At 40.1% G+C, this 16,013-nt stretch overlaps 2 protein-coding genes and 2 non-coding genes across 9 annotated transcripts; all 4 read right to left on the reverse strand.

Moving 5' to 3' along the window:
* Positions 1 to 1,137: 1,137 nt before the first annotated feature.
* On the reverse strand, positions 1,138 to 7,501 carry eif4a1a (eukaryotic translation initiation factor 4A1A). 2 transcript variants are annotated; one of them, XM_027015617.3, is made up of 11 exons: positions 7,411 to 7,499; positions 6,078 to 6,126; positions 5,782 to 5,914; positions 5,352 to 5,491; positions 4,756 to 4,924; positions 4,257 to 4,366; positions 3,709 to 3,852; positions 3,123 to 3,260; positions 2,757 to 2,846; positions 2,526 to 2,605; positions 1,138 to 2,424 (listed from the first exon to the last, which is right to left on the reverse strand). In XM_027015617.3, exons 1-11 carry the CDS (start codon positions 7,431 to 7,433, stop codon positions 2,280 to 2,282), a joined length of 1,221 nt encoding a protein of 406 aa, XP_026871418.1. In that variant the 5' UTR covers positions 7,434 to 7,499; the 3' UTR covers positions 1,138 to 2,279. The 2 variants fall into 2 exon arrangements, 1 of the variants encoding a protein (XP_026871418.1); XR_003411001.3 differs by lacking the exon at positions 1,138 to 2,424 and having other exon boundaries at positions 2,520 to 2,605; positions 2,757 to 2,914; positions 7,411 to 7,501.
* Positions 3,444 to 3,579, reverse strand: LOC113580829 (small nucleolar RNA SNORD10). Its single transcript, XR_003411004.1, has one exon. It is a non-coding gene; the product is annotated as a small nucleolar RNA SNORD10 (small nucleolar RNA).
* On the reverse strand, positions 4,576 to 4,708 carry LOC113580830 (small nucleolar RNA SNORD10). Its single transcript, XR_003411005.2, has one exon. It is a non-coding gene; the product is annotated as a small nucleolar RNA SNORD10 (small nucleolar RNA).
* A 555-nt stretch (positions 7,502 to 8,056) lies between the features above and the next one.
* On the reverse strand, positions 8,057 to 13,315 carry senp3b (SUMO specific peptidase 3b). 5 transcript variants are annotated; one of them, XM_027015551.3, is made up of 11 exons: positions 13,148 to 13,315; positions 11,684 to 12,406; positions 11,343 to 11,507; positions 10,795 to 10,906; positions 10,450 to 10,600; positions 10,312 to 10,359; positions 10,136 to 10,213; positions 9,582 to 9,719; positions 9,351 to 9,434; positions 8,755 to 8,805; positions 8,057 to 8,559 (listed from the first exon to the last, which is right to left on the reverse strand). In XM_027015551.3, the coding sequence occupies exons 2-11, from the start codon at positions 12,366 to 12,368 to the stop codon at positions 8,449 to 8,451; spliced, it is 1,623 nt and encodes a 540-aa protein (XP_026871352.1). In that variant the 5' UTR covers positions 12,369 to 12,406; positions 13,148 to 13,315; the 3' UTR covers positions 8,057 to 8,448. The 5 variants fall into 5 exon arrangements, with proteins under 5 accessions (XP_026871352.1, XP_026871353.1, XP_081551361.1 ...); XM_027015552.3 differs by having other exon boundaries at positions 8,058 to 8,559; positions 10,795 to 10,840; positions 11,343 to 11,510; XM_027015550.3 differs by having other exon boundaries at positions 8,059 to 8,559; positions 11,343 to 11,510; positions 13,176 to 13,315.
* Positions 13,316 to 16,013: the final 2,698 nt, after the last annotated feature.

A 16,013-nucleotide genomic window follows, 5' to 3' on the forward strand; every position in this document is an offset into this window, starting at 1 on the left:
TGTTCACCCTCTTCTCATGTAAATTGGGTCTTCAGTCTTGCAGCCATCCGTCACTGCACAGAAGGACCCTGGCAGGCCCTTTACGAGCCTCCTACTCGCATAATCCCCCTGCCTACAATGGTGTCCCCAGCAGGGGGGTGAGTTGCGAAGGAGGGAGGGAACTGTGGGGGTAGCCATCCAGACATGGTGAAAGTGTTGGAAGGGCCACCTACACAGAAGATGCATAAGCAAAACAACATCCAGCCTCGGGCAGGGGGGGGGGGGGGGCTTTCAGGAGCTGTTTTGGTTTCAATGTATGCCTGTAATGGTAGAAGAGGAATGTGGCTGTAGAAAACCAGATTATTTTGGTTGGCAGTAGGATGGAGTGAAGTGGTGAAAAAGGAGAAAGGAGTACATGATGTGGGAATTAGAATAGTGTTTCTGTAACAAGAAATATAGAATGAAGCATCGGCACATGTATGGCATGTGTAACAGCACAGGGTAGTGGTAGGTGCCGATTTGGATGAAGTAATCAAAAGTTGCTAGCATGGAATTAAAGTGACATACAGGCAAGTAGAAGAATAAAATTTACCTGGACTGCATGTCCCTGTTGTACATCATCAAAACTAAAATCTCCATTTAACTTTCCCCTCATTAACATCTTAAACCACTTGCCTGCCCCCCTGTGGACAGTGTTCTAATGAGGCTTTGCAAAACCAAGGACAAGAATGGATGTTAAAATTCACTTAATCACCGATTTAAATTTTATAACCATGACAGCAAACAAGAGGCAGGAGAGGAAAAAAAAAACAAAAACCTTCAGATTACCCTAATGCCATAGTACTACTGAGAACATAAACTAAAAGTTACTAAATATTGCATAGGTTGATCACATCTTAGTTTTGCATTTCCCCAGATTTTAATTGACTGTCATTATGAATCTTTAAAAAATAAATAGAAAAGTACCACTCCTGTAGATAAGCATGTGCTTAAAATAAGTTTTACTCTGTAGGAAACTTTAAAATAAATGTACAAGTTTTGTGCAATGTATAAATGAGGCCTTTGCTTTTTTTTTGGGTCAAGATCCCCAAGCTTTTTAACTTGTATTCAGCTAAAGCTCCTACCAGTACAGCAGCTCCAAGAAAGTTCAACAAACAGTTTTACTTGTTAAAAAGGAGAAATACCTTTATTTAAGAGAATTAAAATAAATACTATTCAGAATCCAATGTAGAAAAACGTTTAATACATGGCTTCTGTCTGAAAAAGATTATCATTAACAAATTTATTTAAAAATAGTACTGACCAATGTAAACCCAACCCAAACCAACCCACAAGACAGGCATTTTTCTTCAAAACTAGAGGAAAGGAAAAAACAAAAACAAAACCCCAAACAAAAACAAATCACAAACAAACATTATAATCTCTATATACTTAATCATCTGTAGTTTGGTCCTTCAAAAGACCCCTCCAATTTATTTTGGTGAGGTAGGTTACTGGAGCAACACTCCCAATACATAAAGGACTTAATACAGTGAATCTATACAATATGCCATGCGGTGGTAACCTCACCTTACAACACCTTGCCACCTTCTGCACCAGGGAGATAAATGTCTATTTAGAAGGAAAAAAAAAAATGCTACTACACAACAGCACTATACAAGTGGTTTAAATGAACGAAGGGGGGGAAAAAAAAACAAAAACAAACAAAAAAACCCAAAAAGTTTGGTAATAACAGTTATGGATTTTGGACTTTATAATGGAGATGGCAGGAAGCATACTGCAAAAACCCAAGGGCTTCAGTACTCCCTGCTCAGAAAGTACAAGTTAATACTGGGAATACAAGACGAATCCATATTGAAACACCCAAAAGCAAAGATGGGCGCCACAAGACCCACCAGCCTTTGTAAACATGATAACATTTTCAAGAAACTATTAAAGTAGCCAAAATTTAGGGCAAAATGGAAAGTCAAACAAAATCAAGTCCACTTTACCCATTTGGTGCCAAGCTCTTCAGTCCGTAAATACAAATAAGCCCCGGATGGCTCATGTTCAAATTACAGACGGAACACCTCGTTTAAGGAATAGCTTCGTTGCATAAGGCTCACTTGAAGTCAATCATTTCAAATTGTAAAAAGAACCCATGAAGTTCTTAAAAAAAAAAAAAAAGGATAATGATATCATGTCTGGCTCTCACTGGGGTTAGACAATGGAATTACAAGGGAAACGAAAAAAGGAAAGCTCTTCAGTATTAGGAGCTAAAGAAACAAAGGGCAGAGCAAGAGGAGGAGCAGAGAAAGGTTTTAGATCAAGTCGGCCACGTTCATAGGCATCTCCTCCACGGTGGTGTTGTAAAACGTTTCGATGTCCCGGAGTGTGCGCTTGTCATCTTCCGTCACCATGTTAATGGCGACACCCTTTCTGCCGAAACGGCCACCGCGGCCAATCCTAAGCAAGGTCATTGGAGAAAAATGAAGAAAATTTAAGACTTCAATACCAAGACATTTAAGAAGTGTTGAGGATCCTAGAGGGCAGCTGGCAGGACTTGCCTGTGGATGTAGTTTTCCCTGTTAGTAGGAAGGTCATAGTTGATGACCAGGGAAACCTGCTGCACATCAATGCCACGAGCCTAAGGGACAAGACACATTATAAAATTTATATTAAACTAGCATTCCAACACTCGACTGCCCCAGTACTAGGGGAATCAGTGGACCCAATCACTAGATAGGAGCATGAATCCTCTTAAAACAAAGGATAGTAATGTTGTCCCCCCAGCTCACCAGCAGGTCAGTGGTGATGAGGACACGACTGGATCCAGAGCGGAACTCCTTCATGATCAAGTCCCTCTCTTTCTGGTCCATGTCTCCATGCTGCAAGTCCAACAGTCAGACTGAACCCCAAGAAAGCAACGACTGACCGATTTTACCGTCAAGTGAATCTGTGCCCACAGCATGAATCAGTCTTTAGCTCATGGTACAAAGCTGACTGAGATGAATATGGGTTGCACTTTCTCTTCCCCTACCAGATATAAGACTGCCACTGATGGGCATCTCCTTGCCCAGTTGATAAGGGTCTTATTTTCATTACACTAAGTGTTACTGAGTGGCATGCGAATTTCAACATCAGATGGCTGTTAGCTTACTCACCAAAGCAGAAACGGTAAAATCTCTAGCATGCATCTTCTCGGTCAGCCAATCCACCTTCCGACGGGTATTGATGAAAATGACGGCCTGGGTTATGGTCAGAGTCTCGTACAGATCACATAAAGTATCCAGTTTCCACTCCTGAGATTGAATTACCAAAAAAAAAAAAAAAAAAAAAAAAGTTATGGTAAAGCTGGCTTAAGCACTTTATTCTTGACAGAACTGAATTACAATTCTCCAACTGCAGGATCTCACTGTACTAACCAAGATTTCAAAAGTGCCTTTAACAATTGCAATGCTAAGGTATTGCCACTAGATGGTGCCATTTTCAGACTTCTAAATTGATCATGCAACCAGAACCCTACACGCTAGGTACACTGATTAGCAGAACGCTCACCAGCCACCAAGCAATGCAGAAAAGTCTGGAATCAGTTGACACGCATGGTGATCATCATAAAATGGCAACAATGAATATCAGGTAGGTATATATTTTTTAAACTGCTTGCTAAACTTTAAAGCCTGTTTCAGTGCCAAGGGTTATATTTGGAGTCACTTTTTTTGGACACGTTATGGTATGAAGCTCCTTTACCTCCTTTTCCACATTAATGTAGAACTGACGGATACCCTCCAGGGTCAGCTCCTCTTTCTTGACCAAGATCCTCACAGGATCCCGCATAAACTTGGACGTGACCTCAAGCACATCCTGAGGCATGGTGGCTGACAGGAGAATCACCTGTAGAAAAAGATGTGTCAGAAATCCCTGGCCTCATAACAGGCATTTCAGACAAATTTTTATTATGGGAATGTCAGCTGCTTTATAGTAGTGATGAAGGACAGGGGGACCCAGTCACTGTGGAGAGCAGCTCAAATGTTCTACCAAAGAACTTGATTCCCTTCACAGCAGAGAGAGCTATGGGGAGAGGGAACGTTGGCCAAACTAGGGTTAGGATAGTTTGCATCTTTCCAAAAAGAAAACAACCAATTAAAAAGCAACTAGATCCAACATCAAAACTGGTTTACTTGCAAACTCATGTGATATACTGCCTATATAAGTAACCTTGGAATTGTTAGTCACTATACAGACGCAGCTCATAGTAATTTATCCAGCCCTTTCCAAGAGTAGGAAATCCCAATTACCTGTATATCTGAAGACAACTTCTGGAAAATTTCATAAATCTGATCCTTGAATCCCCGGCTTAACATCTCATCAGCTTCATCCAGTGCAAACATCTTAATCTGTTTGGGAGCTTAAAAAAAAAAAAAAAAAAAAAAAAAAAAAAAAGACATTAATTGGGTAAAGACTACAGCCTCAAAAGTCTGAATCTGAAAGGACCATTGTTGGGGGTTAAATGCAGACACCTTAATTTGATCGATTGAACTTGCTTAACCTATGAAAGCAGCTGTGGTTTACACCTAGGTTTATAGAGTGCTGAAATACTGGCAATGGAAGAACAATGCTGTGTTCAGGTCAGTGAGGTCTGATCATGCCTCCAGAGGCCTGCAACCCGGAGCCAGTGCTCAACAGAACACCGGGGAAATGCAGAGGGCTACCGAAGTCAGCTGACACGCATGGGGATCATCATTACAGCATGCAAGCCCTGCACCATTGGCCACAGAGGCTGGTGGAGATGCTTACAGAGATATCGGCGATTGAGCATGTCAAAGACCCGCCCAGGTGTCCCCACCACTATGTGGGGTACGTCTGCTTGCAGCTTCTGCACTTCATTACGGACATTGGTCCCACCGATACAGGCGTGGCAAGTGGCGCCCATGTAGTCACCCAGGGCAAGGACCACCTTCTGGATCTAAGTTGGGCAAACAGACAAGCCAGAGAGGTTATAGTCAATGTTTTCTGAGCTAAGATTAAACACCCCTACCCCCCATCCCAAAAACTGGATTGCAGTGCACAATCAACACAAAGTTGTGGCTAAAGGCTCTTTGACCCTTCATGACTCAAGTTTGATTAGAACCAAGTTTGAACCAGGGCAAAGTGATCGACAAACCAGTGAGCCATTCTGAAAATGTGCCTATAGCATGAAACAGTCTTTATCTCACAGGACTGAGCAGACTGGGATGAATATAGGCGGTATTTCCTCTTCCCTTACCAGATATAGGACTCCATGGCACCAACAGGCATTGCCTCACCCAGTTAATAAGGGAATGATACAACACATGATACTCCCTTTGAGTGGACCAAGTATATGTATGATGGTAACCAACAGTGAGCCTTACTTGCTGGGCTAGCTCTCTGGTGGGAGCCAGGACCATAGCCTGTGTCGCCTTCTGATCGATGTCAATCTGCTGCAGGATGGAGATGGCGAAAGTGGCCGTCTTCCCTGTTCCAGACTGAGCCTGTGCAATGACATCATAACCTAAAAGAAATCAAACTAAAATAAATGCTTTTGCCAATTAAAATCATATAAAACAAGATCAAGCAAATGCCTGTATTCTGTGCCCACAGCATGAATCAGCCTTTAGCTCATGGTACTGAGCTGACTGAGATGAATATGGGCTGCAATTTCTCTTCCCCTACCAGATATAGGACTCTACCACTAGCAGGCACTGCCCTGCCCAGTTGATAAGGGTGTTCATGAAAATACTTCCAACACCTTGGAAGAGCACTGGTTCCAAAGAGAAAGCGTTGTACAATTTTGCTACATACCCTTGATACAAGGGAGAATAGCCCTCTGCTGAATGGCAGAAGGTTTCTCAAAACCATACGCATAAATTCCTCTGAGAAGATTTTCCCGCAGGTTCATGTCATCAAAACTATCCACGACTTCCTTCCAGTTGCCCTAATCACAGGAGAGAAGCACGCATGTTGATTAAAAACCCGAGGCTAAAGCCTTCTAATAACCAATCTTGCAATATAATTTTACAGAAAGCACGCTCTCATTACAGCAGGTAATTTACACAGATCGAAGACAAATGCTTCAACACCCAAACACTAAGCCTTACCTCAATGACTCCATCTGGCTCCATGCCCTCAGGGCCATTGTCTCTAGGTCTGAAAGGACATAACCCATTGTTAGCAATGCCATATAACGGGTTACGACGGCGCAACCATGACAATTTAAATATTTTTAAGTGATGTCGTGGACAAAACATGAATGCACGTTGAACTTACATTTTAAGACTTGTCCAAATAAAATTTACAAATTAAAATCTTTATCACAGTTTATACATTTCATAAGTAAATAATCTGTTGCGTTACCAGGACAGACGACATCAAAAGATGAATAAAGACTTAAGATGGAGGGGAGGCGACATTACACCAGACACGTCGCAATTTTCGGTAGAAAATGGCATTGGAGTCCGCCATTTTTGCCTTAACCTTTAGAATTTAGCAGTGCGAGGGCCTGTAAACTCGACTAAACTACAGGATGTTTGATAAAGACGGCCTTCGACATTTGATGGCAATTGATATGTAAACTATTAAGCCAAACAGGAAGCGAGACGTACAAACAGTGAAATTACGAAACGTGGTAATTAGCGCGTCTTATGAGCGAGCTAACTAGCTAGCGCTAACGAGCTAATTGGAGATGGCCTCTGCCAACTCAGCCATTACATCGGCCAAAGCGAAGATAATTTCTAATAAATGCGTTGTAATTTATGACGTTAGGACATCTATGAGCACACTTTAAACGACGGGTCAGTCTATAGCTACTGGGCCAGACTTTGGCCTAACGTCCACGATACATCTGTAAAGTCCGTCTCGCATTTAAACCGCCGCTTTATTTTTTCTCGAGGCGAACTAAAGCCTAAAAATAAATACATACGCTGCTGGTCAGCGCATCGACCCGCTGTTACACGACGCTTCAACGACTCCCGTTTTAAACGCCGCCTGGCAGAGACGGCACGTGGGGCCGCCATGTGCACGCGCGACGCGAGCCGGCAACTAGCGGAAACGTTAGCGAGGAAAAAAAGTCACGTCGCGCTATAAACGTGCCGATGTTTTAATAATGTCACCGTGTCGATTAATTTGCGATGGGGAAACATCGCTGCTAAAAAGACCAAAAGTGTGTGGCTATAGATTAAACAGTTGATCTTTTTTACTTTATTCGTACGCAAGACGGTTTAGCTAGCTTAGCCTACCAAGCTAACGCTAACGTGTCGTGCAGTTTTACAGGCAGTAACCAATTTTTCTTAGCTAGAATCAGTCAAAACACTCACTGGGGAAACTCTAAATCGCATTTTACGATAACCGCATTTATAACACCAATATACGGGCTTCATTTTTTTTAAAAAACACGTAGCAAACAAAGCATGTTATGAAACAGCTGCTGCTTACCTGTCCTCATGTTGAGCCGACATTATCACAAAGAACGGCAGAATGGCGGAAATGTGCTAAATACGTGGGCAGTGACGCGAACGTGAGCGTTTTGATTGGACAGTTTCACCTTCACTCAGAAAAGAGGCGGGTCACGGTGGTAGCTAATAGGCCAAAGCGCACGCCGTAATGCAGCGTTTCCCTTCCCACCATCTCCTGTGAGGCTGGAGGAAACGCTGGCTCTGGTTTTTGTAAAACCATTGAGTCACAGTGAAGTAGTTTTACTGTGACCCAGTGGTTTAGCAATAGTTGCACGGGGGGGATTGTGATTAATTCCGATTGTGCTGCTTAAACCTAGTCATCAAACACTGTAACTGGAAAAAGTCTAAAATATCCGTTAATTTGACTATCTAATGATTCGTCAGTACACTGGACAATCTCAATATGCACTTCAAAACAAAATGTGGACATGGCAAGCCATTATATTGTTGTATGGAGCCGTATATTCTGTTTGAGGCACGGAGAGGTTTGTGCATTACAACAAAATGCAAGGCTACATGAAGGCACCATTCCAACACCACTTTGGGGGGCCTTGACAAGCAACTCAAAATTAGTGATTAATGAGGAAAGAGAAATGACTTAGAAATAAACCAACTAGTGTTCACACCACACCAGTTTTGATAAGACATGATTTATTGGGAAAAAAAAAGGGGGGGAGGGGGTGTGGGGTCATTTTATATTTGTACGTTGAGTAGCACAACACTCTTCCCAACACTTGATAAAAAGCATAGCAACACCTTTACAGATGGAGGGAGGAAAAAAAAAAAATTTAAAAATCAAAAACATTCTACCTCATTGACAGCCAAAACGTCTCCTAATCATGACCACCACATTGCAACAAGGTAGCCTTTAGAAAAGAGATTGGCCTCTGACAACCACAAAAAAATGTTGGTACAAAAGAAAAAGCTGCGTTTGAATATGAAATGTCCAGTTTAAAGTCTCTCTGCATTTCAGACAGTCCGTTTCCAGATGCTCCTTTCCTGCAACCGTCCACAGGTATCACAGCGAGAGCTTGCGGTGACAAAGCTCTTTGTACATGAGTCTCCTCAGCTTCGGCATGTCCTGTTGACTGAAGCTGAAGGGCTGCCCCAATGCCAGACACTTGCAGTACTGGAATCAATAAAGGATAGACACACTAGCTGAACAATTGCCTCAAGAAAAAGAACAGCCTATATATGCTCCTGGCTATGCTCATTTTACTTTTCCTCCTAGATGTATTCAACCTCTACATGTTGAACCCAAGGTATTCCTCTTCAGGATGTCAACAATTGGCTAAAAGTGTCAAAACATTATACATGAACTCACCTGAAGGACGAATGCCCCACAGTCACTGTCATTATTCTGTCTCCCTACATTCTGAACACAAATACAACCTCTGTTAACTTACAAATTTAAATCTTCGCTACCACAAAGCATTCATGTAACCAAATGAACGTTACTGTCAGTTTAGTGTAAAATTACTCTTGAACTGTATACACAAACTTGATTGGTTGATGGGGTACAATAGATGCAATAACACCATTAGGCATTCATAAGATTATAATACTGATATGATACAGGTTTTCCATTTTTATCTAGGGTCCTATGGGTTAGTGCTGTATGATATAATGCTAACATAGTATTTGAAGCAATTTCAGGCTAGCAATCAACAATTTTTCTGAAAATCAGCAATGTTATGTAGAAGGCAGCATGGAAAGACAATGGAATTGTCAATACAAAGCAGACATTTCACATATGCGGTCTTCAGAATACTCCAAGTTTCCTGTTAGATGACATGACATGCAGGACAAACTGCTTTAGGCAAAACAATTTTCAGAGCCAATTTTTAGACAATCATTGTCTCCCAAGTAGTAGTTTGGGGTGAGCAGTTTCATCTGACTTACCATTTTCATCTGACTTACCATTTTAAAAAAGCCTCTCCACCCTGTGAGAAAATCTCTCTGTTGTTTTAGCATAGCTTCTGCCTGGAGGTACTTAAAAATATGCTACAAAGCAAAGCGAAGAAATAATCTGGTTTAAGAATGTCTATAGGGCAAAACTGCAGTTACATTCACATTTCAGTGTCTGCTAATTCCATGGAGCACATTAATAGAAACCAATTTCAGAGATAAGAGACCACAAGATGTCCTGACCTTGGGGCAGCGACGGTTAAGTGTCCGTTGGGAGTCAAAGTAGGTGATGAAACGTTGTTTGATATCTACTGACACTAGTGACCAGTGCACTTCCAGATGAAGGGGAATCAACAGTAGCTCCTTGCTGAAGATGTCAACCTGGATTAAAACATCCAGTGATACATATACACTTTGTAAAGTGTACATGGTTAGTTAACATAAGGCACTGAAATTAAAGGGGTTATATGAAGCTCAAACAGAGGTTTAAACATCAGCCCAAAAAACATAAGCTGTATTAGGGCAGTGGTAGCTCAGTAGATAAGATACTAGACAAGTAAGTAGAATGTTGCCAGTTCAAGCCCCACCACTGCCAATTTGCCACCGTTATCCTTGACCAAGGCCCTTAACACTCAGTTGTTATCAATAAAAATTGAGTTTGGAAGCAAAAACCCCATTAACTGTTTCTTGTAGAAAATTTGAACTGACCATTTTCTAAATTATTTTTAAAACACCTTCATAACAAAATTCTATGTAAATATTCAAATGGAAAGCCAGGATAAAAGAAAAAGTCTTACATTTTTTGTCCACCGTTTAACACCGTCATAACCTTTAGTTCTCAGCTTGTCATAAAAGAAGCTGTTAAAAAAATGAACCTGAGAGAACAGGAATAAAAACACATTTAGATCATGTTGCCAAGAGCTACCATGGATATACTGTAAATGGCAAAAAAAGTAATTTTATTACTCATTACCTTGTCAGGGACTGAATCCATTACAAGGTCTCCATACATGTTCATGACCTGGGTGAAAAACACAACAGATATAAGGCAGGACTGGGATGGAGAGGTATTGTACAAGAATAACCATGATTGCAGTGTACCATACTTCACCTGGTCATTGAGCCAGTTCTGTCCATATAGGGTGCAAAGATCATCCAAGGTAAGGACATGACGCTTGTAGTTTACACTGAACCCTCGTATCATGCTCATACCTGCTGGTGATCTCTGGTAGGACTGCATTAGCTGCCGCACCTCTGCCTTCCTGAGAGCATCAATCACAATCCATTTGTGTTAAATGCTAATTGTGTGAATATCTCAATAGTAGAATAAAATTCTTATGTCTACTCAAGTTTTCTTCTAGTTTGTGTCAAGGTGAAACTTTCTTGTTAAGAACAAATATGTCTTTTGTTTGTTAATATGTCTGTGTTTATCATATGCATCTTTGAATTGACATACCTGTGAGGCTGAGAGAAGTTCTCACTGAAGATCTCCTGCAGTTGCTCTACAATATCATCAGTATGTACAGGGATCAGACAGCCATATTTATGGTGAGACTCAACCAAAACATCTGGGAGATAAATAAATATGAATATATTTGTATGAGAACTGATTATAAAATATCCTCTGTCTGATAGCTGGCGCTAAAAGCTACTTGAAGCAACAAAGTCTGAAATATACTGGGCCAGACTAAAGTCTATCTGAATTTTTAAAGTAATCTTCAGGGATTTCTAAAGACTTTTTGATCTTTCTAAAGCTTTTTTAAAAGTTAATTTATATAAAATTACCACTGATTCCTAAGAAACAAACACTCTTTAGGTAACTGATTTGCCAAATAGTTATTAAAATTCAAACCAAAACATGAATATTATTTTTGCTTTGGTATTTAAAAATACAAAAACAAAAAGGGACAAAGCTGTCTTTTCAGGGTCACTGGGCTACCTCTTTTTTGTTTTGGAATTCACAATTGAAATTGGGAGAGATGGTAGACTTCTGCCACTGTTTACCTTGGACATAGGACACATGCTCTTCTGTAAGGGCCAGTTCCAGCTTGTGAGTGGTGGGCTTCTCATTTACCACTGATGAGAAATCCCTGACTTCAGGTTTTCCAACACTGATTATTGAACTGGACTGTGAAAGGCCAGGATAACCATTCAAGTCACTAAATGGAGCTTCTGAGGAGAAAGAGAGAGGTTTATGATGAAAAATTACTTAAAGCAGCAGATCAAATATGAAAAAGTGACCAGTATCTCCTGTTTATACTTTTCTTTCAAAGTCAATCCCTTAAATACTAATGTGCTTCCATACAAAAGTAAGAATGGGTTCATTTTACAATGACATCTCTTACCTGTTTGACTTCCATTTGCAGTCTGCAGGGCTAATCTAAGGCCAGGATCCCTTCTTTGTCTGCTCGAATAAAGACTATACTGGCGCCACCGCCTTGCCCGTCTGTGCCCAAGAGTGCCTACCCACAATGCACGCTGCCGCCATGTCTTCCAGTTCTGAGCAAGACGGAAACGCAGGCCCGTACAGGCACGGAGCCTCCTCCATCGCTTCAGCCTTTGTTGCCTGAGCCCACGAAGCCGGGCCCGTAGAGGGCTCTCAGGAAAGTCCCTGGCTTCAAATTCGGCCTGTTCTTTCACTGAAGGTGACTGCATCTGATATTGCTGCACTTGTGATAATGGATCTGTTTGGACAAGCCAGTCTACTTCTTCATCCTCATCTTCTAATGGGGCACATTCAAAATTAGTCTCTTCTCTGTCCTCCAACTGTTCATCTTCAAAGTCATCCTCCTCCTCTTCGTCATCAAATCCATCCTCTTCATCCATCTCATCTGGTTCCACAGATTCTCCAGTCCAGACCCCTTCCTTTTGGCTCAGTTTTATGTGCATGCCACTCTGGGCACTGTGAGGGGAGTCAGAGCCTAGCAGATGTCCGCCTGCCATACCCCCATGACTGCCCTCTTGACTCACAGTCAGGGAGAGCTCTCCCTGCCAGCGGTTATGAGCCAAGCTTGTCCCGCTGTCCCTCATGGTCCACGGACACCCTGCTACTTGCGCCAGCTCGTCGTCTGCAAGAAAGGATATCATGTATAGCAATAAAATACACATGTACATTTAATTAAGAGCACCGAGTGATATTGTTAAAACCTAGACAACATTAACGGTTCCAAGTTACAAGTTCAGATATTGCTCTGGAGACTAATAAGCCATATGTTAAGAAGGATTGTTAGTTGAAACAAACTCAAGCACGATGTTACTGTTGCATATTTGTTAATGCAAATGTCCAGGAACGATCTATTTCTATTTTCAAGATAGCAATATTTGAACAAGCATTAAGAAAAATGTTTAAGGCTTATAAAACATTACACTGCGTATTAGGATAGCTACGCTAATATTTGTCCTTGACTTCCACATATTCGAGTACAAACAATAAAAAAAAGCTATCTAAACTACATCTGACAAAATGTTCAATTATTATGCTGTTTTACGATGGTTTAGAAAAAAATCGTGGGAATCGGCGCAAACTTGGCTAGCTAGCGAGCAATCCACCGAAATTTCCATAACAAGTTAGCTAGCATTTATCCAGTAGTCAAACAGCATGTCTATAAACATCTACTATGTACGTCTGCCTGGACAAATGAATAAATCGGAAGAATTATTGTTGTGCAACTGGCATTATATCTACGACCCACTAAGTTATTTTATCATTGCTGCGGTGTGTTAATAAATCGTGCAAATTAGCTAGCTAGCAAGCCAGCTATCGTAGCTAGACAGCTAACCTAATATACTGTTATCACACCGTACAGTACCTTAGTTTTTTGCCGACTTAATACTGACCGTCTGCGTGCAAGTTTGTAGAAATATCAGCAGAATCTGTTTTGCTGTGTGGTTTGCTACGTGTTTAAGATTTTTAGCAAATTTTGTATTACGAACATTTCATCTTCAATCAATGAACACCGTCGCTTTATTGCAGCGAAGGCGTGACGCTTTTCCGGCGCCTTTGATGATAACGGCAGGAAATCATTTACCACGTTGGGAAATGTGAAGTAAAACATGGTAACTAGAAAATCCGAAGGGGGTATAACTAAGTTACATTTGGCCTCTAACTTTACGTCTGGTAAACCGTTTACACCTGGCATCCACATCATACAAACGGCTTTCAGAAGAACCTAACAAATTTTGAATGCCCATGTATGTAGTGAAAGTCCATATACTATAATCTACTGTGTGGCAGGTCAGGCATGTTATGAACTTCGTGCAACAACATCTGAGAAATAGTGCAGAATTAGATCACCTTGAAAATGTATTTTTGGTAAACAGCTTTCAAGCGTTCCTCCACATCATGTGATTTATCTCCAAGCATGTGATCATGCATTTTGCTAAGTATCTTCAAGTATATATTACTTATTTTCAGTAAAATTGCACACATCAGTTTTCAGGAAACCAACAAATAGAAACACCACCTTACATGCTAATAGTTTTCACCCATGCAAATTGCTGGGGGTTAGGGTTTTCAATTCTTAAGAAGGTTAACACTAGGGCAAAACAATTGACACAAAATGCAAATGCAGCATAAAGAGTTAAATCGTAAAGAACAACTGGAATATTATTTACAATGACATTTTGGAAAGCGATTTTTCCCTTTCTTTCTAAGTAGCTTTAAAAGATGACCTACACTTGGTGATAAGTTAGTATATAGTTAGCGTCCTGCCACATTAAAAGAGAATAAGCTGAGATGTAAGATCATTTGATGTTTAAATGTAATCAATATAACACCTATGATAATGTAGCTCAAGGTAAAATCTTTCAATATACTGTGTCTAACAAAGTGTATACAATTAAACATATTATGTTATTTAGAAATTGGAATGTCCACAATGTCAAGTCTTTATAAAGATGCTTACAAGATTATTTGGTAAATATGTCATCGAAAGATAATGAAGAGTATGGTGTGACATTTTAAGACATTTTAAATTAAAACATTCAAATAATTATTTTGTGTTTACTATTAATTTTTATTTATATTATATAAAAGTATTTATATTATTTTAGGTAATGGAAAACAGAAACAGAAATTCAGACTTTTTGCATTTATACATTGAAAGCTACTATTTATCTTGGATTACATTAAGATCTTGATTTTAGACCACATTTATGAAAGTATATAATTAGATTGGTGACCTCAATGGTTGAGTACAGATATTTATGTCTTTTCCATGTAATTTTGTTGATTTGATCTGTGAACATCAGTGGACTACTCTTGGTACTATTGGTATTTATTATTTGTTGGTTTCTCATATTTGTTGTTATGATGTTACATATGTCTTTCTGTGTATGAATCTTTAGGAAACTCAGTCAAATTGTGACAAATCGTGTTATTAGCACTTGTGTTTAGGTTGTATTAGCGAAGCCAAAACATGTCGAGAGATGTATCTCCAAACTGGGTAAGCCCTGTTCCTGTATGACAAAGAGAGATCTGCCTGTATTCCACCCTTTCCAGGTTTTAGAGTGTTCATTGACTTGGAGATGATACCCCAAAGTAAGTCTTACTGTACTATTGAGTTTACTCAGGAATTCCCTTCAGACCATTGACATGAATTGAACTTCCTGGTCTGAGATGAGGTTCTCTGGCAGTCCAAATTGTCGGAAGATGTGCTAGAAGAGCTACTCTGTGGTGTCTTAACATGGTTTGTGTTTGCTGGAGTAGATGCCTGTAACAACATTGTAATCCCAATGATTATAGCCAAATTTAATGGGGTAGAGGTACATTTCCCCACCTTAAAACTCTAATAAACATCTACTAGACTATGGTGTAGTAGTACTGTTCATTATTAAACATATGCATTCCATCATCTTGAACCATCCACAGATATAGTTCCTGGGCAGTATTATAACAGTAATACCAAAATTCTCTACAAAATTATGCCTGAATCCATGAGCTCACAGCAAGTATCACAGCAATACTGATAAAATAATGTAAAAGAAACATTTTCCAAAAAAATGTTAAAACTTGTTTAACTTTTTTTAATAAAGAAATTGAGAAAGATGTTAAGGGTATACTTTGGAAATACACTTTAAGTAGTACTTTGTGCTTCAGTGAACAATGTAAAAGTTACTCAATTGCTCAGTTCCTGATGTATAATTAATCAGAGACATCGAAACACAGAAGATCAGGAAATTCAAAAAGAACATCATTGATTATAAGGATTCCTTGATTACCAAAGTCAAGACAACACTTGCAGAAACCAGCTCGTGCCAGGAGAATTCACTGCACGGTCCAGCACCTTTGAACCTCCGTCAGACTTAGATTCAGATTTTTTAGAATCAAGAAGGCAGCACAGTTCTCTATGTCATCACAGGAGAAAAGTAACATGGACCATCGTTGGTATGGCAACCGAGGTTCCAGGAAGACAAAGGTACAACACCATACATGTTCACCACAGACACCTGAAGGACTGATCTTCAATTTGATAAATCAAACCTTGCTACAGAATCAGTTTTGAACAATGGACTTTCATTTGCCCCCACACCCACTCCAGATCGTTTTCAGAAAAAGGTAGAGCTTTTCAACTTCTTTGTAATATTAAACTGAAATATCTGTTTCACAATTATAGTTCCCACATTCTTTCCAATGTCACTACTGACAGTCAGAGCGTATGTTTCAAATGCAGAAGT

The sequence above is a fragment of the Electrophorus electricus genome, chromosome 13, assembly GCF_041902795.1.
Source record: "Electrophorus electricus isolate QZ-2024a chromosome 13, ASM4190279v1, whole genome shotgun sequence".
NCBI lineage: Eukaryota > Metazoa > Chordata > Actinopteri > Gymnotiformes > Gymnotidae > Electrophorus > Electrophorus electricus.